This window comes from Sceloporus undulatus, chromosome 3, assembly GCF_019175285.1.
Source record: "Sceloporus undulatus isolate JIND9_A2432 ecotype Alabama chromosome 3, SceUnd_v1.1, whole genome shotgun sequence".
Classification (NCBI taxonomy): Eukaryota; Metazoa; Chordata; class Lepidosauria; order Squamata; family Phrynosomatidae; genus Sceloporus; species Sceloporus undulatus.
This window is the reverse complement of record NC_056524.1, coordinates 211,617,246-211,643,433: the sequence shown is the minus strand read 5'-3', so window position 1 is coordinate 211,643,433 and position 26,188 is coordinate 211,617,246. Positions and strand designations below refer to the sequence as shown.

Below are 26,188 nucleotides of genomic sequence, written 5' to 3'. Positions count from 1 at the left end.
GCACGGATGAGTTCTTCCTGAACCTTCGTTCACGAAGTAAAGCCAAGAATTATTTCATTTGGCCATTTTAGCATAACTTGCATATGAAAGTCCTCTATATTCAGGACAGTAGTTATCAAGTAATACAAGCAGCCATGCATAACAAAAAGCCTATAGTAATGATGGCAGAAACTGTCCATTCCTTATACTGCAATGCAACATATAGCAACCCAGACTGTACGTGTGAGACCACAACAAAAAAACCTATCACAGCTTATTGGTGAACACAATAATAAAATACTTACTAAATAGCAGACAGAAGAACTATAGATCCTCTTTGTAAAATCCGCATGATTTCAAAAGAATGACACTATATTCCTCCTTGCTCTTGGGATTTTTTTTGTTCAAAGTTTAGCATAACTAATTCCGTTCATCTTTTGACTACCATGTTTTTAAATGTAAAACACTTGCTTTTTAATATTTTCCTCTGCATTATCTTTTTACAAATTCTCTTCCTACCCAATCCTACTGACATTCTTCTTTCAGAAGATGAAATTAATAAATACAGGTATATCTGAGTTAATAAAGCCTCTGACAGTGAAACACATTTTTACAAAGGTTTTTAAGCCTCCCTTTCCTCTTCATCCCCTTCTAGTTGGAGGTTTGTTTGTTGTTGTTTTTCTGGGCAGTGTTGGTATTAGGATTGTGTAGAGGGGCAGAGAAACAGAAACTATCAATGTCAGTTTGCAGTAGCATGTTTGCAGTGATCAATGTAATAAATAAAGTTTGAGCTGAGAAAGAGTAGGAATCTACCTTAAATAATCCTACTCTAGCTGTATGTGCCTGTGTCTAACAAGCAAGGCAAAGAGCAGTTGCCTCCAGATTACCTTACTAACCATGGATGAACAGCAAAACAGAGAGAATAGTGTAGAGCAGATGTGTCAGCTTCACTTGGCCATCATTAGAAAAGCAGAAACTGATGAAAGAAAAACTCATCCTTAGATGTATTTTGGAAGAAGCCTTCAAATGGTCTTTAGAACATTAAGACTGTTTTTGTTTACTTGAGCAACACTTACTTGACCTGCTTGTTTCATTTCACATGTGCACACTGAATAACAAGTTTGCTAAAACATGTTCACCTGCTCTTCTTTTTTGTGGTGTAGGAACCTATCCCTATTCTTTCCATGGTATTTCTGCCTTTGGTATCAAATTTTCTGTTAAAAAAGTAATAACGCCCAGGAACATACCTACTTTGTTAGCTAAAATATAGCTGTACAATGAATGTGGTTTAATTTTAATCAATGAAGGCAATTATTTAGTGAGTGGCATTGAATTATGGGCACACATGCTTTCAAATATTATGTTAGTTCTTGTGCATTGCTGCAGCAGGGAACAAAAACTGAGTATTTCAGTTGGCTTCCTTCTCCAACAATATGAGTCATATTTTCTTTTTATTACACTGAGATCTCAGAATTCCTTATTATCCTTAAAAGGGTACCTAGCCAGAAAACCTGGTAATATGCATGTTTGTTTAACTGAATAAACAGCCAGTAGCCCTTCAATAAACTTAAACATATTTTAAATAGAACAAGCTAGAGATCAATTCCACTGCAATATAAACCTGCTGGGCAGATTTTCTACACTTCTCCATCTGTACGAACTGTAATCATAACAATGTAACACAACTAGGTTGAGAAGACAAAGGAGATATGAATCGACAAATTCACAGGATGTGCTGCATGTGGTCAAGGACAACGCCATTTCAACTGAGTTGCATCCACTTCTGGGGCAGAAAATCAGACAGAAGGTTTTTAAAGCAAAAATCATTCTCTTCAGAAGAAGAAACTGCAAAAGTCAATCTCTCCAGTGGAAACTACAAAAGTAATTTAGGTTGCAGAATGTAATCATCAGAGTTGAATTTGGCCAGAAGAACATCAGGGTTAATAACCTCACTCTTGCGATAAGCGCCAAGGGATCCTTAATGACCAGTATAAATTGAACTTCTTCCTTTCTCTTTATTAACATACTATGGGGCTGATTCAAACCTACAAAAGCAAGAAATTAAGAAATGAAACTACTAAACTCACCCTGTTGTGCTTAGATGTTGAAGCTATCAAGATCACCTACTGTTGTGAGGCAGCCTTTTAAAGACTCGAGCCTCCACAGTACTAGTGAATGATGAGGTGAAACTGGAGAGAAAAGGAACTTTAGACAATGGCTTTATAAGATGTACTAAATAAATAAAGAAGCGGATTCCCCCACCCCCATTTTAAGAAAACGTTGCTGTTTTTCCAGGAAAGGATTAATCTAAACAATGCACAACCCTAGTCCAACGTTTGAAATTTAGTTAACATAGGAGTAAGTGAGCCAGTGTGGCATAATGGTTTAAGTGCTGGATTACAACTCTGGAGACCAGGGTACAATTCCTGGCTCTGCCATGAAACCCACTGTAAGACGAATGAGTGAGTTCTGACTTAAACCCAGAGCTGAAGAACCGAAGAACCAAGGAATTGTGCTTTAAACATACTAAAAGAACAAACAAGATGGTTCCGGCGCAAAGCACTGATGTGACGAAGGGTATTTGGCAACCGAGGCGAGGAAAGTCTAAAACTTGGAAGCTGAGCGGGTGGCCGTCCAGGTGTGACGAACCATGACCGGGAAGAACCTTATCTCCTGAGTCGCCATGATGAGGAACTGACAGGAACAGTGGAGAAACTTTGAACAGAACGAGTTAGCTTTGAAACACGAAACTGATCTGAACACCCTGTCTGTCCTCCCAGAAGAGGAAGTTGAGTAATGGGCTGCAATATTGCAAGATTCCAGCAGCCAAGCCAGAGAGAGAAGGAAAAGTATAAGAGCCGGGCTTTCATCTCCATTTTGGTTGGCATCTACACCGCGGCAACGGTGTCATCCCCAGCCTTCGAGAACAACTGATCAATGTTCGGCGGAAGGAAAGTGTGTGTGAGTATGTATGGAATGTGTGAGTGAAAGAGCTCTTGATAATCAATGTTTGTGTTACTTGTGTGATCAATAAATGTTACATGCATGGTGTTTAAAACCAAATTTGGTGTCCTCAATGTCTTTCTCAGCCTTGCTGGAACAGATCCACGGAGGAGAGGTTCTCATCACACGCTCTCAGGAAAACAGGTTGCCCGTACATATTGGGCATAAAATATTTGGTGTCAGAAGTGGGATCCTAGAGCGTGGTGAGACTCTTTCTTCTGGGGACTCTCATAGCTGGGGGGAGACAGATCTTGAGACTTGGTGCAAGGGGACGCCCTTGCTGGAAGAAACAAGGGGCAAAGAGGGAACAGGTGGAGGTTTGGAAGCCTGTTACACAACACTTCTTTGTTCTTTGAGGGAGGAAGTCGGCGTGCTTTGTCTTCTTCTCTGTCGCAGTTTGTAACAAAAAGCTTGGAGCCAAGAGCAAAGAGGGAACAGGTGGAGGTTTTGGAAGCCGGTTCACGCAACTTCTTTGTTCTTTGAGGGAGAAGGTCGGCTGCTTTCTCCCGCAGGTGTAACAAGAGCAGAGGGGGAACAGGTTGGAGGTTTGGAAGCCTGTTCCTCAACTCCTTGTTTCTTTGAGGAGGGGTCGGCGTGCTTTCTCCCGCAGGTGTAACAGGAGCAGAGGGGGAACAGGTGAGGGTTTGGAAGCCTGTTCAACGCAACTTTCTTTGTTCTTTGAGGGAGAAGGTCGGCGTGCTTTCTCCCGCAGGTGGTAACAGAGAAGAGGGGGAACAGGTGGAGGTTTGGAACCTGTTCACGCAACTGTCTTTTGTTCTTTTAGGGAAAAGGTCGGCGTGCTTTCTCCTGCATTGACATATGTTTTGGAAGAAAAACAGAAGGGGGACGGAGGAAGGAGGAACTCCGTCCCAGATAACTCCTTGTTTGTACTGTGAATGGAGAGATCAGGAAGGTTTCTGCTGCTCATCATATGAGGAAGTAGGTTGAAGTTTTTCAAAGACTCATACAAACAACTTCTTTTATTTCAGTTAGTCTCAAAGGTGCTACAAGAAACATTTTTATAATATATAACTTCATATTCATAGAACACATGGAAACCCTATTCAGGTTTCCAGACTGAAAAAGCCCCACTTCCTTTCATTTCCGCTACTCTTTGAAGAGCAACAGAGGCCTCTCCATGCAAACTGAAATACTGATTCTTTAATTAATAACTGGCATCTCTCCACATAAGAAAGGAATCTTTCTTGCATCCAAGAGCTAGGAAAAGGCAAGGGTATAAATAAATAAATATAATAATCAGTAAATAATCCTACAGATCATTCTGCGGTTGTTTAGTGCGAGAGGGGCAATGAACAGAGGGGGGCAGGGCTTAGAATGCTCCTCTCCTACTCCTATGTTTGTTGTGGTTGTTTCCTCAAGTTTGTTTTTGACATATGTGACGGTAAGAATGAACCTTTCAAGGGATTTTTCTTAGCAAGATTGTTCAGTGGAGGTTTGCCGTTGCCTTCCCTGAGGCGAGAGCATATGACTTGCCCAAGGTCATGCATTTTAGCCCTGCCCCCTCTTGCATTGCCCCTCTCGCATGAACAACAGCAGAATGATCTTGTAGGATTATTACTGATTATTATTTTTATTTATTTATACCCTGCCTTTTTTTCCGACTCTTGGATGCAAGAAAGATTTCCTTTATTATGTGGAGAAGATGCAGTTACTTAAAAATCAGTATTTGCAGTTTGCATGGAGAGCCTCTGTTGCTCTTCAAATGAGTAGATGAAATGAAAGGGAGTGGGAGCTTTTCAGTCTGGAAACCTGAATAGGGTTCATGTGTTCTATGAAATAGGAGTGTCCATATATAAAATGTTTCTTGTAGCACCTTTGAGAACTAATCGAAAATAAAGAGCGAATATAAAGAAGTGTAGTATGAGTCTTTTGAAAACTTCAACCTACTTCCTCAGATGATGCATCCAACTTAGAGCAGAAAAGAGAGTTAATACTACTGCAGAAAATTATTAATTTGATTTAATTGTTTCAAATTTCAATTAATGCAAAATAAGGTGTCTATCTTTAAATATCTTTAAAGCACTATCGTTTAATTTTTAGGAAGGTTTTCTTTTAGAAGTTTGACTGAAACCTACCACGGTAATAAGTCAATAGTAAAAACATCTCCAAATGTTGTAGAGTTCACTACAATGTCCTGAAGATTTATGGCAAACCCTCTTTTACGTCTCAGAAGCCATCATTAGGAATTTCAACTTGAAACTTGCCAACCACCATCCGCAATGACCAAAGAGTCTTAAGATCATACTTCACCTGAAGAGAAATACCCTACCATCTTCTGAGGTTTTAGGAAGGGACAACGTTGACAAAGTGTCTGAAACAGTATTCTTCTAGTATAGAATGAGTGATAAGGTAAGGATACTAATGCATTCCTTCAACACCTGGGTCACGGGGGCAAGCAAAAAATAAAAAGAAAGGAAAAGAAGAAAAAGATGAATTCCAACCTGCAGGCTCATTGTGGATAGTGAGATCAGGAAGCTGATGCAGATATGACCAGTAAAAATTCTTATATGTTGTTATAGAAACCATGGAAAGAGGGTGAGGCAAGACTTGGTGCCAACAATAAAAGACTGAAGATGTTGTGAAACAGACGAAACCAAATAATAAGAAGAAAAGGCATTGGTTACAGGAGATTGGCATCAAAAGAACTGCATGGGTGGGCATTTAATGAGATACATAGCAAGCATTTGTGTGTTTTTGTTTGTTGTTGTTAACATGCCCTAAAGTTGAATCTCAACTCAAGGTGGGCCCCATAGATGAGACCTCTCCAAAATTCCCTTCCTCAACCACTTCCTGCAGGTTCTGAGGACCCAGGTCTTGTGGCCTCCTGTTTCCAACCCTTTAATTGTTGGTCTCTCTCTCTCTTTCTACTGTCATTCCAGCATTATCACTTTTCTAATGATTCATGCTTTGTCATGATATGGCCCAAAGTACGGTAGCCTTAATTTCGTCATCTTGGATTCCAGGGAGAATTCAGGCTTATCTGTTCTAGAACCCATTTTGTTTGTCTTTTTCGGCTAGCCATGGTATCCTCTTTCTTCAGGACCACATCTCAAATGAGTTTTTATTTCTTTCTACAGCTCTCACATCTGTACACATGATGGGGAATACAATGGTCTTGGATGATATCTTTGCACTTTAGGAACTGTTTCCATTTTCTAACAAAAGCTGCTCTTTTTTCCCAATCCTAGTTGTCTAATTTCTTGACTGCAATCTCCGTTATGATCTATGTTTGAATCCAAGGTATGAGAACTCTTTTAATTTTCTCATTAGCAATAAGCAATAGCAAGTACATTTTTATACCACTTATCGGTGCACTTAAGCACCCCTAAGCATTTTTACAAAGGTGTAAGCTAATTGGCCCCAAACTCCTGGGTACTCCACTTTAGCAACCTCAGATGGATGCAGCCTGAGTGAAGCTTGATCCCTTTTGCTGGTATTGAACTCGCAACCTTATGGTTTGTGAGTGAAGTGTCCTGTAGTACAGGCATTAACCACTGTGCCACGCAGGGCTCCTACGCCACGCATTGTCTAGAGGGGAATTCTTTTGTATCTTATGTTGTCATTATTTTTTTGTTTTGCTTAATGTCAACATTAAGCCTGCAGTGGCATTTGTTTTCTCCTTGACTTTCTTCAGTAGTTTCCTCCAGATCTTGTTGGTTTCTGCTAGTAGTATGTTTCATAAATCATAAGTTGGAAGAGACCAACAAGGGCCATCCAGTCCAACACCCTGCCATGCAGGAAATCCCAAGCAAAGCATCCCCGACGAAGATGGCCATCCCAGCCTCTCTTGAAGACCATCCAAGGAAGGAGACTCCACATACAGTACCGGGGGAGTTTGTTCCACTGTCGAAACGACACCCTTACTGTCAGGAAGTGCCTCCTAATGTTGAGTGGGATCTCTTTTCCTGTAGCTTACATCACATGTGCTTCGGTCCTGTTCGCTGGAGCAGCAGAAACAAAGCTTGCTCCCTCCTCAATATGGAACATCCCTTCAAATATTAAACAGGGCTATATGTTCACCTCTTTACCTTCTCTTCTCCAGGCTAAACATCCCCAGCTCCCTGAGTCATTCCTCATAAGGCAAGGTTTTCCAGACCTTTATTAAACCATTTTAGTCGCCCTCCCTCTGGACACGCTCCGTTTTCTCAATGTCCTGTTTTGAATTGTGGTGCTCAGAACTGGAACACAATATTCCAGATGGGGCCTGACCAGAGCAGAATAGATGGCACTATGACTTCTCTTGACTAGACACTTCTATATTGATGCAGCAAAATCGCATGGCTTGTTTGCTGCCGCATCATATTGTTTGATTCATTGTTCAACTTATGGTCTACTTGGACTCCTAGATCCTTTCACACAAGTAGATTCATTCAGCCAGGTGTCCCCCATCCTATATCTGTGCATTTTTATTTTTTTCTGCCCTAAGTGCAATACTTTACATTCTTTCTTCCGTGGTGTGAAGTTCATTTTGTTTAGCTATGGCCCAGTTTTCTAGTCTATTCAGGTTTTTATTTTGAATCTTGATCCTGTCCTCTGGGTATTACTACTCCCCCTAATTGGTGTCATCTGCAAATTTTGATAAGTATGGCTCCCAATTTTTGTCCTCCCAAGTCATTGATAAAGAATGTTTGAAATAGCACTGGGCCCCACTGGTCACTTCCTCTTCCAGGATGAAAAAGAGACATTGTTGAGCACCCTTTGGCTCAGTCAGTCAACCATTACAAATTCATGTGACAGTTGGCCTTGTCTAGCCCACATTTACAAGCTTGTTTGCAAGAAATATCATGGGGAACTTTGTCAAAATCCTTACTGAAATCAAGATATACCACAGCATTCCCTTCATCTAACAAGTTGGGTAATTTATATAAAAAAGAAGTATCAGGTTTTGTCTGGCATGACTTTTTCTCTGAAACCCGTGTTGCTTTTTGTGATTATGGAATTGCGTTCTAGATGTTTCACAGACTCTTTGTTTAATTATATGCTTTAGAAATCTTTCCTAGTACAATGGTACCTCGGGATAAAGAATTACCCAGGTTACGAAATTGTCCGGGATACGAAAAAATCCCATAGGGAATTATGTTTCGGGTTACGAATGTTTTTTTTTTCGGGTTACGAAAAAACTCGGCGCTATTTTTAAAGGGAACCGCGGCTTTTTTTTTCCATAGCCCTATGGCATTTCGGCTTACTAAGCTTTTCGGGTTACAGAAAGCGGCCGCGGAACGAATTAAATTCGTAACCCGAGGCACCACTGTATTGATGTTCAGACTAACTGGACGAAATAATTGTTGGGATCCCTCTTTCTTTCCCCTTTTGAAGATGGGACAACAACGTTTGCCCTCCTCCAGTCTGCTGGCACCTCTCCTGTTCTCCAGGACTTCTCAAAGATTATTGCCAATGGCTCCGATATTACATTTGTGCCAGTTCTTTTAATACCCTTGGATGTAGTTTCATCTGGTCCTGGAGACTTAATTCGTTTAAGTTAAACAGGTATTCCTGTGACTATCTCTGTGCTTATTCTGTGCTGAAATGCCTTTTTTCTGTCCTCTGCTCCATTATCTTCCGGTTGAGTTTCCTTTGCCTTTTCTGAGAAGAGGAGGCAAAGAAGGTGTTGAGTAAATTTCTGCCTTTTTCTCTACCTCTGTTAGCATTTTGCCATCTTCTCCATACAGTGGCCCTAACGTTTCCTTCTTCTCTTCTTCTTTTGCTGCGGACATATCCAAAAAAGCCTTTTTTGTTTGTGTCTTAACCTCTCTAGCAAGCCTGAGTTCATTCTGTGCTTTTGGCTTTTCTGACTTTTAATCCTTACCCCTACACAGGCTCGCTATTTTGTTTTGAATTCCTCTTTGGTGATTGTCCCCATTTTTCCATTTCTATACATGTCCCTTGTTTAATCTTAGCTCAGTTGAAAGTTTCTTTAGTCATCCATTCCTGGTTTCTTGAGACATCTCCCATTTTTTTCTTTTCTCACTGGAACTGTTTGAAAATTGTGCCTTTCAGTATCTCTCTTTTGAGAAACCCCCATCCGTCCTGAAACTCCCTTCCCTTTTAGTTTTCTGACCACCAGGATCACCCTCATACTTCTCTTAAGTTTACTGGAATCCGCTCTCCTTAAAGTGAGAATGTGTGTCTGAACTATGCTGGCTTTCCTTTCCCATTGTATAACAAACTCCAGAAGAGCATGGTCACTTCTCACCTAATGATCCCAACACTTGTAACCCCATTACCAAGTCATCCTCCTTGTTGTGTTAGGAATAAGATCTAGAATGATGTTGAACCCTTGTTGCCTCTTCCAACCTTTTGGACAATGAAATTGTCTCCAGGCAAGTGAGGAAATTGCTAGACCTTGAGGATTTTGCTGAGTTTGACTTCCAGCAAATATCAGGATAGTTGAAGGTCGCCCGATGCAACTACTATATCTTCTCCTTTTCTGAAATTGTTGGTTATTCTGTTCTAGAAAGACAGTCAATCAAATTCCTCCAGTCTGACTTGGGGGTCTGTAGTAGACTCCCACCATAACATCCTTGTTGTTTCCCTGCCCTTTAATTTTTATCCAGATGCTCTCCACCTGGCTTCCAGGATTGACGTCCTGGATCTCTTCACTGGTGTAAATATCTCTGACATATAGTGCTATTCCTCCTCCTTTCCTGTTTGGCCTATTTCTCTTGAAAAGTTTATACCCCTCTATTTCTACATTCCAATCATGTTGTCTACATATCTTAGTTTATTAATGTAAATTTCTCCAATCTTCACTCCTTTTCCTCTGAATTCAAACCTACACTGTGTATAATATGCCCTGCATATAGGCTGAATAATTATGGTGACAGTATGAAGCCTTGCCGACCCCTTTTCTGATTGTGAACCATTGTTTCTTTGTACAGTACGCCCTTGTTTTATGTGGGGTATCCGTTCTGGACCCCCTGCATAAAACAAAAAATGTGTATGCTTGAGTCCCATTACAAGTAATGTGGGCTCGTGCTCACGGCGGTGTGTGGTGACGGTGGCGTGTGCGCGCGCGCACGTGCGCACTATTGTTTCTTCCAGCGAGTGGCACTGGAAGAAGCGGTGCTGCTTTCAGCATATGCTGAAAGCAGCGTATAATACACCTGCGTATGATGCGGGCGCGCTGTATTCAGTTCTGACAGCAGCCTCATGTCCTGTTTGTTTTATATCTCTCCCTTCTCAGGGGATGGGACCTAAGGCAGCTTACTGCAAGTTTAGAACAATCTAATCTAAAAATCTATTTGATACAAAAGTTTTAAAAGCATTAAACAGCTCCATTAAGAAAAACATTAAATTACAGCAATTAAAAGCACATTAAAAAAACCCTAAAAGATCAAACCATAATGTACCCCATTAAAATGGTCCTTCTGTCACAATAACCTGAATGCAAAAGGCTTGTCTAAATAAAAAGGCCTTCATCTGTTGGCAGAAAAAAGGTGACAGGGTCAACTGAACCTCCCAGACTCACTGGGACTCGGAGCCTCTATACCGAGATCACGACCATCCTACCCAATACAGAAGACTATGTCCAGAGTAGGGCTGAGCCACTTCTAACAGAGTGACCTCAGCACAACAAGCCTGTGGGGACTCCAACACAACTGCTGAGAACAACTCAGTAAAAAAAATTTTTTTAAAAAATTTTTTCTCATATATGATTCTTGTGATACTGTATGTAATGGAAACTTTAGAGGAGCAGGAATCTGGAGACTCATACCAAAGGAAGCCAGAACAATGCCATACTAATATTTAGGATGGAATAAAATGCAAATTTCCAGATGAAGAAATACAGGGCTGGTAGAATATATCATCTTGGGCTTGTGAACCATGATATATTGTTTTGAGGTTGGTGGTGCAGCAGTAGACTCTAATACTGGATCTTGAACCAAGACCATAATCAAATTTGAGAAAAAAATCCACAATTTAAGCAGACATGGTAAGCTTTATGCTTTTTAAGGAACTTGCAACAGACTGATAAAAACATGGGTGGAGTTAATCTGTAGCAAAGCACAGAGGAAGCTGAATAAAAAGGAAGATTTTGAGCTATAAAATCCACAGCCTTTGGATCTCTGTCTCAGAGGAGTGACTGAAGGTAAGATGTATTTTTCTAAGTTTTCTTCATAAATCCTTGGCTGTGAGGACAAAGGTTAATAAGATGGCCTTTGCCCATAGCAGAAGAAACATTGGGAATTACTGTTGGTAGATGGAATTCAACACTTAAAATTAATATAATACTGTTATAAAGTATAACAGTCTCCCACATAATGATGAATACATAATTTGCACTTTTTGAAAAACTCTTCAAAACAAGCTAAGCACATGAACAATGTGGTTGTAAAAACTCTGTGAAACAGGGCTTTTGTTTAACATTTAACCGAGTACATCATCAAGATATTTCATAATATCTAAAAAATCAAATGCAAATTTGAGTGTAAACCAGAGAAGGCACAAAGATATCTGTAACATATTAGTACACGCTGAAAGAAAAATAAAAAAGCCAAACATGTCTTTTCTGTTGTGTCTATTGGAATCCAAAAGCAACAGAAGAATGAGAATGTTAGTTGGGGGGGGGGGGGGCAAAACAAAACAAAGTTTGGAAAATATGCTGGGGTTACCTGAAAATTCTGCCTAAATACCCTAAAGACATCAGACCAAGTGTGATTTTGGAAGCTAAGCAGGGTCAGATCTGGTTAGTACTTAGATGGGAAACTGCCAGGTGCTGTAGGATATATTTCAGAGGAAGGAACTGGCAAAGCTACCTGTAATTATTGCTTGCCTAAGAAAACCTATTGAAATTCATGGGATTGGCATAAGTTGGCAAGTGACTTGAAGGCACACACAGACACCTGAAAATGCTCAATGACAGAGGTTCTGAGACATTTCTGAATTTTTGCATGAACTGTTTTCTGACGTTTCTTTTCTTGAACAACCCTATCCCACATTACTGTCTTTTGCACTTTGTGCTTCTTTCAAGGACCATTCCTAAGGGTGACCTTGGGACAGGAAATTATTAACTGCTCTGTACAAAAGTATCCTTCTAAATGCTAAAGAAAGCTGAACATTTTGCCTAAAGCCTGTATTTATATGACATCCTTTTACCTCCAGAAAGCAAAGTCAGTTGTAGTGAGAAAAGGGATAGATCAGTTGGCAGGTTAGACAATGTCACATTCCACCTCCCTACTTTTATCTGACACAAACAAATAGTATGCTGTTCTTTTGAATCTAAAAGACTTACTATAAACAACTGTTGAAAAGCAAAAGGGGCACATGGACATGGCTTCTACAGTATAATTACCCTCCCCAGCTCAGATGTAAAATATAGCAAAACTTTAAAATCAAACCACACTTTCCCTTGAATGACCTACAACAGGAACCAAGGCTGATGTGCCTGTCAGAAAAAGCCTTGTTTACAGTATTCTAGTGAATGCAGTCGTTGTTTGCAGAGGAAAGGGTTCAAAGCAAAGCCACACGGCTGGTGGGCAGGGAGCACAGAGCAGAGTAATTTAAAACGCATGCTTTTTCCTCCCCCTTTGTAGGAGGCATGTCTGTCACTGCGCAGCTGTGCTGCTGGCGTCATCACTCCCTCTGTCTCCCGTCTTGCTAATTAAAAGGTTGATCACAGAACAATGCTCTTCTCATTAATTTCAGTGTTCTGATTGGGCAAGATCCCCATTTGCTCCGCCTGGTCTTTTCCATGTGGTTGAAGTTAATGTGACAGGAGTCCGAAGATGGATTACCTGCTGCCATATTGCCCATCGCTTCCAATCAGGAGCTATCTGTGTAAACTGATTGTTCTAATTTGCTCTCATTATTTTTACAATATCAGGAGAAAATAACGCACACAGCTCACTGTCAGAGCCATGAAAATCAGTCATTAGTTAAACCTAGACACTGAGTGGCTTTATTAGGGCACTGCGGCTTATTGATGTGTAGCTTCAGCACACTAAGATAATCTTTTCTTTTCAAACAAAAAGACAGAGGTTTTAGCCGAAAGGAAATATTTATTAGACTAATTCCAAGGGCAGCAAAAAGCTTGCTGTCCTGACACAATTAACTGGCAATGTGATGTATACCAAAGGTGGGGGAAAAATTTTTCAATTTGTGAATTAGGAAACACTATAGCAAATCTGGATATGAATCTACACACAAGTCTGAAGGCTGTTTATGAGATCAGATTTCATTCACCCACTCCTCAAAACTGAAATGCCAGACTCAGCATAACAAATAGACAAAGAAGGGGGAAACCCTACACTGTTGCAACCCCAACTATTATATTTAGAAGTATCCAGCACAACAGGGGGCATAGGAAGAATCAGTAATGTTCCACAGTTCTTGGGAGTTATTCACAAGATCAGGCATTTTGTTGAGAATACCCAGGAGTCTGCAGATTTTCTGAAGGTCAAAAGACTGTACAATTTCATTTGATCAATAAGGAGAAAGTCCAACTAGAACCTTCTGCAGGGATGGCAGAGTGCTACCTGATACCTTAACATATTATGCAAATAGACATTTTCAGAGGTTAGAAGAAACTATAGCTATAAAGCAAAGTGTTGTACTGTTCTAATCTGACAAAAACTAGTGTTTTGTACCATGTATTCACTTACGTCCATGGTCAAATGATTAAATGAACATTTGATGAAGAAGCAAATCAAGAGTTGTTATTTACCAGGCATATCAATTTCAAGAACAGTCTTGTTCTCATTGTGACAGACAGACAATGGCAAATTCTGCATAAAAATACAAATTCAATTAGCTATATGCAAAGATCAGAGTAGAACAGTGGGGAAGCACAGAATTAGATTAGAGAGAGAGAGAGAGAGCGAAATTAAATCCAAGGAGGAAAATTCAAACTTAGTGTTTCCAGGTTTATGCACAGCCACAAGCAAGAAACAACTGAATTGGAAGATACCGGAAAAATCTCCACCACCCCCTCCTGTCAGTCTTTATTTGTTCAGGGTGGAGCCTTGATAATTTTCAAAGGCTTTCGCAGAACACAGTAGGCTGCCAACTATTATCCTCAAAGAAAGAAGAAAGGAATGGTATTCCATAATTTCTTTATTGTCTCCCCACCCACCCCACCCCCTTTTAAAGCCCATTTGCCAGGATGCGTTCTTCTACCATTCTGGGAAAATCAGAACAGTGTAGCTCTCTGTACTGGTCGGTCCCTCCCAGTGGCCTCCTCTTTGGTGAGACTTTGCAAGGCACTGCTCTTCAGAATCCTACATGGAAAATGGTGCACCATGCCACGGTCGGGGAAACGTGCTGATGGCACAAATTACAAGCCCCCAGCCGAATGCTCCAGCCCCCACCATTCGGGCAGATTTATGTGGGCTCTTGCCGACGTTATTACAAGTCAGAGTTTATTGGGAAATTGTTACATTATGCGGAGTGTCTAACAAATTGCTTATGCTGCTATAATTGGATTACAACAGCCGCTTGCTCCCACCGGTAAGATTAGGCAAGTAGGACTCCTGCCGATCTCTGAGCGTTAGCAGTAATTTTATTTGCCTTGCCTCTCTCTTTCCTAACAACATGCCTCTCTCCCTGCCAGCTGTCTGCTGAAAAGGCACAGGCTTGTTCCTTGGCCCTAACAATGCAATTACAGCCCTGCAGATCGCACTGTTTGTGCATTAACTACAGAGCCAAAACGAGGCGAATTGATCGTTTGACTTTTGGAGTGGTCACGTGATCCCTGTGTGCTGGTGATCCGGCATGCATCACTGGGCAATGCTGCAGTGCATGCCTGATGAGGGACTTGCTTCTCATTATTACCTCTTTTAGGGACAAAGACACAAGTGCTTTTTTGTGCTGACCTAGACCAGTGTAAATCCACACTTAACTAAGTTAAATCAGCTAATAACGTTAGGAGGAGTTTCAGTCCCAAAATGCTCCAATTGAACAACTAGGTCTTGCCAGGTCCCTGCAGCACACTGGGCTGCTATCTCCCCCCCCCAACCCCCCAAATCACTCCTATGTCATTTTGGTTGCACTACAACCAGGAAGTAAATTTTAACCACGATCCAATGAAGTGCACTATTATTCTTCCCACTTCACAAATGGGAAAATTATTTTTTTTTTTAAAAAATTATTACTACTCATTTGCTATTATTCAGTGATTCAGCTGCTGAGTTGAAAATTAAATCCAAATCTTCATGCTAAATTGTCAATGATCTGTTCACGAGACTACAAGTGTACATTATCACTCATCGATGCATAAAAATCACCCTTTCCATTATGTTTGCTTCCAAGCATATGCCATAAAAATGAAACTAGTCTGGAGTGTCAAACATGAAACTATGTACACTTTACCCTACAATGAAGGACAAAAAATGTCCTATCTAGTAGATAAACTAGTAGATAAATATGCCCGTTACAGATAAAGGGCATATATATATGTGTGTGGGGGGGGGGGAGTAAGGTGGATGAATAGTGAATCCCTAAGACTTATGATTTCTGCAGTTTTATAAGACTTAGGGGATTTGCAAGCCCATTTGTTTGCTTCTCTTTCCATTAATTCAGTGCAAACATTGTTGTCAAGAGTAAGTTTATTTCCATAGAGTGTTTAAGAGGTCTTGGTGGAAATCTGGTTTCTAGAGAATGCAGTGTTTTGCAGTTATCAGAGAATGCTGAAAAAAGGTATATCCTTATTTAACTAATCTAAATATGTAAAGTAGTTTCCAAGATAGAAGCGTACTAAAATTAAGGCAAATGATAGAAAATGTGTGCATATCAGAGATTAAAGATGCCTGCTAACACTTAGTTTAACATTCAAAAGAAACTCCGAACAGCTGAAATACCTTATAAATAGCTCAGACCCAGAGGAAGTGCAAACGTCTGCATTGTGAATTGTAGATCTTAATTACAGACAATGGCTGGTACAGCAAGTACTATGGAAAAAAAACAACAACCCAGTGAAACAGTTGCACTGTTCATGGTTGGCAATAACTCTTCAGGAAAATATTTACTATCAATCAGTTATGAGAAAAGGGACTCCGTGCTCATAAAACAGCACGTTGCTTCTCATACCAGCACCATTTTGATTCAGCATAATCTGAATTTAAACGGCTTGTTTCCTGCGGATATAATTTTGGAAATAAATAAAACAACTCTTCTATCAAAATCTGGAGAATGTGGAAAGGATGAAAAGGGGGGGGGGGGCTGCACATTCTTGTTTCAGTCTCTTTGCAAATAACTCTGACAAGAGAGGTCGTGGAGAGAAGAAGGGAGGAGAGACAGAAGAGTGAAATATTCTGAATTAAAACACTCTAACCTCCTGCCCAGACTTCGGCCACTCTAAAGAGGCTGAAAGGCCTAATGATTTGAGTATTTTAATTATGTGTTATGTAGGCAGAACAGGGTGGATATTAAGTAAACCTCATGGCACTTCTTCATTCTTAATGCCTTTATTTCCATTTAACAAATGTGTACTCTCACTCAAAGATACAGTTTACTTACTGCCATTCCTATTACTACTGAGTGGGGGAGACTGTATTCTAATCCCACAATTCAAAAACCAATTCTGACCAAAGTATAGCTTCACCATGGCAGAAATGCAACCATTTCTGAAAAGTAGCATTAGCAAGCATCATTATAAATGAAACATGATTCTGGGCAAAATGCAGATTCCACTAGACCCAGACAAACAGAGCAGCAGGTAATAATACTGAACACAGAAAGGTCATAATATGTAAATGACCTTTCAGTGAAGAAAAGTACTATATACACTAATGTATAAGTCTAGAAATTTAGGCCAAAAAATGACCCCCAAAAACCTGAGTTGACTTATCCATAGGTTAATGTAATTACTGTACTGTATCTTAACTCTAATTTAAAAGGAGGAATCATCCCCTGATGAAAGGCAAGAATATAATCTGTCCTAGAAGCACCAACCCTCTCTATTCTCTTACCCATCCAGTTATAAGAGTGAGCACAAACATCCTGGCTGGAATTTTATAGGTTCTTTGACATTGTTTTGGTTGGTTCATCTTTTTGATCCTTTGCTATATGCCCCCGAGTTTTACAACTGAATTATCCATGGGTCATATCAAAATCCTCAATTTTTGCCCCCAAACTTGCCCTCAACATATACATGAGGTCGACCTATAGTAGAGTATATACAACAGATACTTCCAGGAGATGACCAATAGGGACAGAAGACCCAGATAAGTCCCGTGGATACTCTCAAGAACCTTCAACCACAGTATCATTAACTCAGGTTTGATATTGGCTCTTTCTTCTAATTCTTCAATCTTCTGCCCTCCTTGAATCTCAACTATCTTGTCACAGCAGAGCATATGTAAATCCTGACACCCAACCATTTGTTTTAAGCCTCCTGGATGTGTTTGAAGATCTGTAGATTTGATCACTAATTTACACATGGTATTAGAAAGAACAAGACATTTCTGCCCCTTCATAAAACAAGTACAACTAGAGCAAAGCAGCTCTTCTCAAATCAGAAAGAAGATGAGTGCTGGCCTCATCCATTCCATTCAGTGCCAAAGAGCATTCAACCCACTCATCCTTTGATACGGAGAAGAAAAGTTCTATAGCTTCAGAATTCTATTCCTTCCAAATGCTTCAGGTACTCTGCATCTTCAGGAAGGAAGGGACAGTACAATGCACCTGCGTTATACACGGGTGCGCTTTACGTGGCTTTCAGCGGGGAGGAAGGGGTGGCGCATCCCATAGGGACGAATGGGGTGCGTGTGCGCGCCACCACGCCACTGAGTGCACGAGCCCCATTAGGCGGTATTTGTTTTACGCGGGGGTGGCGGAACAGATCCCCAGCGTAAACAAAGGGCGCACTGTATTAACCTACAACTTACAAAAGAACAGAAGGGTTGCTCACTTGACCAGATTTCAAAAAGTCTCATTAAAGCAACACATTGGTTGCACTTGAGCTCCAGTAAGAGTTGTGAGGATATTTCTAAGCAAGTATTAGATGAGGCCACCTATCTGCAATGGCAGCATTAAACCTGGAAGGAACATCTCAACACATCCTCACAATATGCTGAAGGAATATAATTTTAACATGAATTTAAAAATGACAGTACAGTGGGCCAATGGGGTTTGGTTCCAAATAATAATAATAATAATGATAATATGACTTATTTATAGTCCACCTTTTCACGGGGAATCAAGGTGGGTTACAACATGTAAAAACAATTACACATCAAATCCAATTAAAATGTATCCCTCTTCCAACCTCCCATCCCAAATTATAACACAAAATTAAATAAATTACAATTTAAAATGTTATAATGATAAAATCAACAGAGTTGGGAAAAATGTTGGAACAATGGATTTGAAAAGAGACTAATTAAGACAAGGTACTATAAAAAGGCTTTATCTATTAATGCTTAAAAGGGTTACAAACAATATATATAACAGAATCATACAAAACCCATATATATAAGGGATACAAAATAAACCATAGTAGTAATGGCAAACATAATAACAAAAAATAACAAAACAAACTATATAATACAATCAAATAACACAAGTATAATGCAAGAAAAAGAAGGCTAAGAATAGAGTGAGCAAAAGAGGGAGAGAGGGGGACTCACTACAAAGCTAGCCTTATTAAGGCTCAAAAGTTGATTAGAGCTATGCATATACAGCTGTAGGTCATCTGTGTTCTCAGTACCTCTCCATTAACCCTGTAATGGTTATTAATCCTATAATGGCTCAAGTGTAGAGCTTGTTACTATTCCAACAGAAAAAAGGAAAGGACTCTATAGCAGGACGGAGAAGATGCTATCATGCTTGGTGAGGGGAGGCTAATTTGGAAAGGCCTGCTGGAAGAGATCCGTCTTAACAGCCTTTTTGAAGGCCGCTAAGATGGTAATGTGGCGGATCTCCTCCGGCAGGTCATTCCATAGCCTAGGAGCAGCAATAGAGAAGGCCCTCTGGTTGATAGTGGACAGTGTGGATTTTCATCCCAGAAGACAGTAAGGGGTGGGGCGGACAATATAGGAGAAAGTACTCCTGTAAGTAGTCAGGACTCAAGCCATATAGGGCTTTAAAGGTAATAACCAACACCTTGTACCTCGTCTGGAAACTAATAGACAGCCAGTGGAGGGATTTCAATACAGGTGTTACATGATCAGACCTTGATGAACCCACAACCAGCCTGGCTGCCATATTTTGTACCAGTTGAAGTTTCCGGACTTAGCACAAGGGTAGCCCCATGTAGAGAGTGTTACAGAAGTCAAGCCGAGAGGTTACCAGTGCATGCACTACTGTTTCTAGGTCTCCCGGCTGCAGGAAGGGGAGTAGCTGGTGTATCAGCTGAAGCTGGTAACAGGTGTTCCTGACCGTCGCATCCACCTGAGCTGTCAGCTGAAGTGACAAGTTGAGGAGCACCCCCAAGCTACAGACAAAGTCCTTCAGGGATAGTGTGACCCCGTCAAGAACAGGCTGACATATCTCCATTCCCGATTTGGGGTTCCTATAACAAGTACCTCCATCTTACCTGGATTCAATTTGAGTCGGTTTTCCCTCATCCAGTCCATTACTGCCTCAAGACAGGCATTCAGAGGAAAGATGCCATCCTTAGTCACTGCATCAGTCCAAGACATAGAGAAATATATTTGGGTATCATCAGCATACTGATAACACCCCACCCCACGTCTCCAGATGATCTCTCCCAAAGGCTTAATGTAAATGTTAAACAGTATGGGAGACAGAATGGCACCCTGGGGGACGCCAGATTTTAGCTCTCTTTTAGAAAAGCAACTGTCTCCCATCATCACCATCTGGAATCTGCCAAAGAGGTAAGAACGGAACTACTGTAGGGCAGTGCCTCCAATCTCCAACTCTCTCAGGCGTTCCAGAAGGATACCGTGGTCAATGGTATCAAAGGCCGCTGAGTGGTCCAAGAACACCAAAAGGGTCACACTTCCCCTATCAATGCCTAGACGGAGATCATCAACTAAGGCAACCATGGCAGTCTCAACTCCGTAGCCTGTCCTAAAACCGGTTTAAAATAGATCTAGAAAATCAGTTTCCTCCAAGATAGCTAGTAGTTGATTAGTGACCACCCTCTCGATCACCTTGGTCAGAAATGGCAGTAATAAGACTGGCTTGTAGTTGTTTCTGTCCAGGGGGTCCAGGGAAGGCTTTTTAAGAGTGGTTTAACCACTGCCTTTTTTTAGGCAGGATGGCAAACAGCCTTCCCTGAAAGAGGCATTGATAATATGTTCCAACTGTACTTTAATTGTATCTCCCACCCCCAGACGGCCAGCCAAGATGGACAAGGGTCAAGAGGGCTGGTCAATTTTTTTCATACTACTAGGGAGCTTGTCCACCTCATCGGTAGTCATTGACTCAAAATGATCCAGTGTAACAGTAATGGCGGAGTCACTGGATACCTCTCCTATTGCTTCTGTTTTAATATTGGTGTCCAGGTCAGCTCTTATCCGAGAGATTTTGTCTGTGAAGTAATCATTAAAGGTGTCACAGTAGGCTTTAGTTGGAACTAGTAAAGGGTTCTGGGTGTGGGATAATTGAATTGAGTCCCTCATCACCCTGAAAAAGTTCTGCTGGATGAGACTTCGCAGACATGTTAAATGCAGATTAGAAAGACTTCTTGGCTGCATCTATCGCCACATGATAAGACTTAAGAAAAATCCTATAAATTGTCTTATCAGATATGAGTTGAGATTTCTGCCAATCGCGCTCTAGTTGTCCAACCTGCTTCATTTATTTAAGATCTTTTGTATACCAAGGATTGTGATTAGGAGCAGGTTGAAAAAGACGCTTGGGGGTGATTGTGTCTATGGCTCTGGTAAGATCATTGTACCGCATGTTAACCAAGGCTTCGACAGAATCACCGGTATTGCCAACCATCAATCCCTCTAGGGCTTCTTGGAACCTAGTGGGTTCCATCAGCCTTTGAGAGTGAACCATGCTAATAGGTCCTCCACCCCCAAAGGGGGGGGGGGAGATAGTGAACTTCAGTCTGGCCTTGATCAGAAAATGATCTGTCCATGACAATGCGGAGATGTTAATCACCTCCGCCCACAGATATGTCTGTTCCTCTGTGGATACCATTATCTGTGGATGCTCAAGTCTCATTAAATAGAATGGCATAATAAAATTGTGTCTCTTATATAAAATGGCAAAATCAAAGTTTGCTTTCTGGAATTTATTGGTATGTATATTTCCAAGCCATGGATATCTGAATCTGCAGATGCAGAATCCGTGGATGTGGAGGGCTGACTGTATTTGATTAACATTAAATCAAAGGACCATTGAATCCATAACCTGAAATGCATTCACACTTCCCAGTTATTCTAAAACCTCAGGAAATAAAAGATTGGCTCAAAGGCTTTGCTAATCTAAGTTCAGTACTGTCCAAAGGTGGTCAAAATGTTAACACTCCTACCACATCAAAAGTCTTCTGGAGCTTACAGATGTACCTTGATTGTTAAGGTACATCTTAATAATGTACTCATTTGAGGTTTTAATACTCATTTGAGGTTTTACCTCACTCTCATAAGGTTTGGTGGATTGCTTGCAGATTCTTACCAACTATATAGTGATTTAGTTCTTCTATTTCATTAGATGTTTCTGTTGCAAATGGTATATTAGATATACTGTATATGAAAATGTATTTCTCTGGACCAGTTTTTCTGGGCTTCCCTCTGAATCTCTGTACAAAGGGAGGCCCCATACAGACTTAAATTCTCAATTTATATCCAGTGAGTTTCACACAGGAAAATACATTTCATCTGTGAACCATCTAGTCTGTATGCATATTTATCACTGCTTCACTACTGGTATCTGTGTAAACTGGTAAACTGTGCTCAAGATGTGGAGCACAACATAACCAAATGAACTCTAATTTCAAAAGAGAAAGGTTTTGAGCTGGTGACACAGTTTTCTTACATATGCTTTCAGAAACTATATCTAATTCTTACAAAAGTGCACTTCCCCCGCCAAGAAACAAACCCACCAGCCTATAAATATACAAAACATGTGCCCAAGAATAGATACCCTGGAGAATCAGTGTTTGGAAGGATCATGTCTTTTATCTAAGGCCAGGATTCATTATCTAATTTTTTTTGTCTCTGGCTTTCTTCTCATAGATGTTTGTCAAGATCCCAGGGGAAATTAAGAGAGTTCTAATTTTTGTGGGCAACCATTTTGAGGGCACACCTTTAATTAAAGGTACTACAAACTACGTTTTGTAAGTGTATATCCCTCATGAATTCCTGAAAGCCACATGTAAGTTCTGGTCAAACCAATAAGCTCTGAACAAAATAAAACCTTACCCTTTGATTATGGTGGAAAAAACCTTGTCAACCTATTTTTAGAATCTGAGGGTGGGAACTGCAAGCCAAGAACTCAAAGGGCGATTTGAAAAAAAAAGCCCCAAACTGGAAAATAAAAAAATAGGGAGAAGCCCCACTTGTAAATAAGTAGCAGACATAAGAAAAAATACCAGTTTTACAACGTTCTAGTACAAATTATACAAAATTCTATTCAACTGAGTTGTATTTTACACTAGCAGCTAGATTTCCTTTTTACTATGAGAGGACCTAGGCAAGGATCCCTATTCTTTAAAGGATGGGGCGGGGGGGGGGGGGGGGGGGGGGCCCGGGCTTGGGGGGGGGGGGGGGAGAGGGTCCTAGCCTTATCAAAGTTATAAGCCTAAATTCTAACCATATCTTGCCATTTTACAGCAGCTGTACTGGATCCTAGGAACAAACAGAATTGTGGGAGATGAAACTGGGGTCAATCTGATGCAACACTAGCCCTACTGCAGTGGAGATACTAAATCTGGCTTGAAAGCCACTCAACCACCTAGATGGAGTTTGAGGGGCTCAACAAACTGCTCCTAAGGGGCAGCTCTGTGCTGCCCCTTTCGCCGGTTTGGGGTTGCGGCAACCACATGCTGTGGCCTTGATCTGGCCTTTCCATGGTGCAAAAAGAAGCCACAAAAAGCAGCTCCTTTTTGCACTGTGAAAAGTGCGGCCTAGCTGTGGCGGTGGTGGCTTTTTGGTGCTCCTTTAGCACAGCACATCTAAATGCTGCGCCAACAGAGTCCTATGATGCCCCCGCTATGCGGTTGGGGTGCAGCATGATGCCGGCATGGGGACAGCTGGCGTGCATACACCACCAACACTGGCATATAATGGCGGTTTATACAGGCTTTTAGTTACAATATATGCTCTCAACTCACTGAAGCTGCTGTCTACTGAATTGCAGACTGACAACAGCACACAGGGATGGGCATCGTTGTATGGGGCGGTGGTTCTGAACAGCTAGGCCCTCCAGCACTCACATGATGAAATTCACTGGAAGACATTCATCTCATTTAGGGAGTTTTTTAACTGGGATTGAACCAGCTTCCCATAGAGCTATGAACAATGAGCAATTGCCCAGGCTGTTCACACCCTGGCACTAGGCATAAACAGATCATTATACTTGGCAATTTGTAGAATGACATCTTATGGAGACAGGTTCTGTGTAGTGTAGTGTAGAAAGGTGGAGAAAATTTGTACATTATTCTCTGCCCGCAGTATATTTGTAGAATTCCAATTAAATCTAAGAAAGACAATTTGGATATGGCATGTCTATAGATTTCGCAAACAGATTCTGTAAAACAAGAATTAGAAGAGAAAATTCCAAGGAAGGAAGAGTAAGAAGAGGGCACTAATTTTCCTATCAGCCATTTTGTTGGGGGTGAGAAGAAGAGGGGGAAGATGCTGCAAAAGCACCAGCTGGTTTTGCTAACAGATGGTTGTATCCACTGATCTGTCCTGCAGGGCTATCCTGAACTTCCTTCCAATGGAAACATTAAGCTTAAGCAAGGCTAAACATGCCCTTTTTATACACACTGCATCGTAGCTGGAATGTTTTCCACTCATTCACAATCCCTCAGACACGGTTCTTGTTTTATAGGAGTTATATTTAGTTGCAGGGAAAGCTAAAGCAGGATGCACATTTCCCCGAGAATGCTCCTCTTGATGTAGCAATATAAAATGGAACATTCCTGATTTGCAATCCCTTGGCATGTGTTAAAATCAGAGACTTCTTCAGCAGTGTTTCTCCATCCTACTGTCAAAAGCTTCCATACTACATTAAGTAAGGGAACCTTGGTTCCTACAGTGTGACTCTAAACACTGGCCACCAGAGGGGGGAAAGATATTGTTATGCTCTTCAGCATATTGCTATCAAGATTTCAAAATGAGGGAAAGAAATAGTAGGAATTCTGAGGAGTAACATAAAAGGGGCTTGTCATTTATTAAATACTACAGCAGGACTCCATAAGAATCTACTGGTTCAGTTAGGCTTACTTTAGCTCTGATATGTTCAGAAATGATAATTTTAAAGTGCAAGAATACATGTACAGTCCAGGCAAACCTTGTAGCTCACTGACTAGCACCACAGTGGTAGTTATAGCTTTACTTACTTTGGCCACACAGTTTTCAGTCTTCGTAGCGGTGCTGCCTAAACATACTGTTTCATGGTTTAAGCAGAGTCTGGCACAGCTGTTATAGGTCTGTGAAGAGGGGGAAAAAGTGGTTTGGGATAAAAGACCTTGGTTTACTCTACAATATTGCATATATACACAGTGCAGCTGTGGATGATGTCTATGCTAAGAAATTGTCACGTCTAATTCTCTACATGGTAACGCTGGCTAGGATTCTTTATGCTCAATACTGGAAAAACAATGTGGTACCAACTGAAGAGGAATGGTTAATTAAGTTGTGGGAAGCTAAGAAATTGGATATTTTGACAGAAAGCCTGAGGAATAAAGACATAAATGTTGTAATTAAGGATTGGAAATATTTAGATACTGTGGACTTAAGGTATTATAACCTCTGCTGCTTAACTTTGTCTAATTTGCCTAACTCCTTGTTTTAACTTTTTTGCATAACATAAATATATTTGTGATATTCATATATTTTCATAGAAGCTGATGATTTAATACCGATTTGGAGGAATATAAATGGTGTTATAAAAGCGGGGTACCATGTGTTATGTTGGAAGTGTATGAAACTAATATATAATCATTTATATATTGTGTTTTTTGTTGCTGTTGTTGTTTTGTCTTGTATGTTTTGTATTATGTCTTCTTTATATGTTTTCTTAATAAAATAAATTAAAAAATATACACAGTGCAGCTAACTGCATTCCTGCACTGAGCTTGAAAACAGAAAATGAAATATGGCATTGTATAGTCCATCAAATTGTAGAGTATATAATGGACATGTCACTCTTTAAGGATGTTAACCTAAAATAAAAGAAATAAAAAGAAATATTTGTACCTCTGAAACTCACGACGGGTTCCACACCGCCCAAAAGTACGTGCTCGGCACGTACTAGGGTTAGGAAGAGGTGTCCTTTACTTTCTACATGGGCGTCGCCATTTTGACATAGCGGATGCTTAGCGTCCGCACATCTCAGCGCCATTATGATGCTGCAAGTGCGCCAATGGAACTCTGCAGTGTCATAATGGCGCCGCAAAAAGAAGCCACTTTTTGCGGCTTCTTTTTGCTGTGCAGAGGAGCCGCACGGTTTGTCTGCTGCAGCTCCTTTGCGCAGCAGACTCCAGTGCCAGCAGACCGCCCTTTTGGGCGGTCTGTAAAGCGCCCCAGTTACTCAGCAGCAACGGTGAACAAAAGCATTTTAATCCATCCTATGAACACCAGAACAAAAAGTGCCAACACATAGCTCATGAAAGTAGAAACTGTGGTAGACCTGAGTTTTTCCTACTTCCACTTAGACAATAAAAATCACTGCCACAGGAACCATTTGTTGCTGCTAATACTAGAGGTAAAATTTCCAGGACTTTTGAAGGTGGGGGGGGGGGGGGGATTCCATTTTGTTCACAAACCCCAGATGTTTTCAGAAATAACAAAATGCAATATTAGTACCATTTACAGACTTAAAGTCACTTTAGTACTTTAGGAACATAAAATGCATTTTGTATACCTTGGATTGGCATAAAAGTATCATGGCTGATATATTAAAAGTATAGTTTCTCAGAAAATAATTACAAATTGTACATATTTTTCAAAATATGATCTTTGTTCTTTGTTATAAACAAAGCTACAAGGCCCTGCTTTGTAAAGAACACCTGAACAATATTGTACTTCTTTGTTTTTGACAATTTATGAGGATCAGACCAAAAGAACACACGCACACAAAACAGAAGAAACTGTCAAGAACAGTA

At 40.6% G+C, this 26,188-nt stretch overlaps 1 protein-coding gene across 7 annotated transcripts in view; it reads right to left on the bottom strand.

Annotated features, from left to right (window-relative positions):
- BTRC (beta-transducin repeat containing E3 ubiquitin protein ligase) overlaps positions 1–26,188 on the bottom strand; it is a 207,816-nt gene that overhangs the window by 84,624 nt on the left and 97,004 nt on the right. For 4 of the 7 annotated variants that reach the window (XM_042456505.1, XM_042456509.1, XM_042456506.1 and 1 more), the window contains one exon: positions 24,422–24,511. The exons of the other annotated variants lie outside the window; for them this stretch is intronic. In XM_042456505.1, the coding sequence (XP_042312439.1) occupies positions 24,422–24,511 (90 nt within the window). The remainder of the gene's footprint in view (positions 1–24,421; positions 24,512–26,188) is intronic. 7 annotated transcript variants of the gene reach the window in all.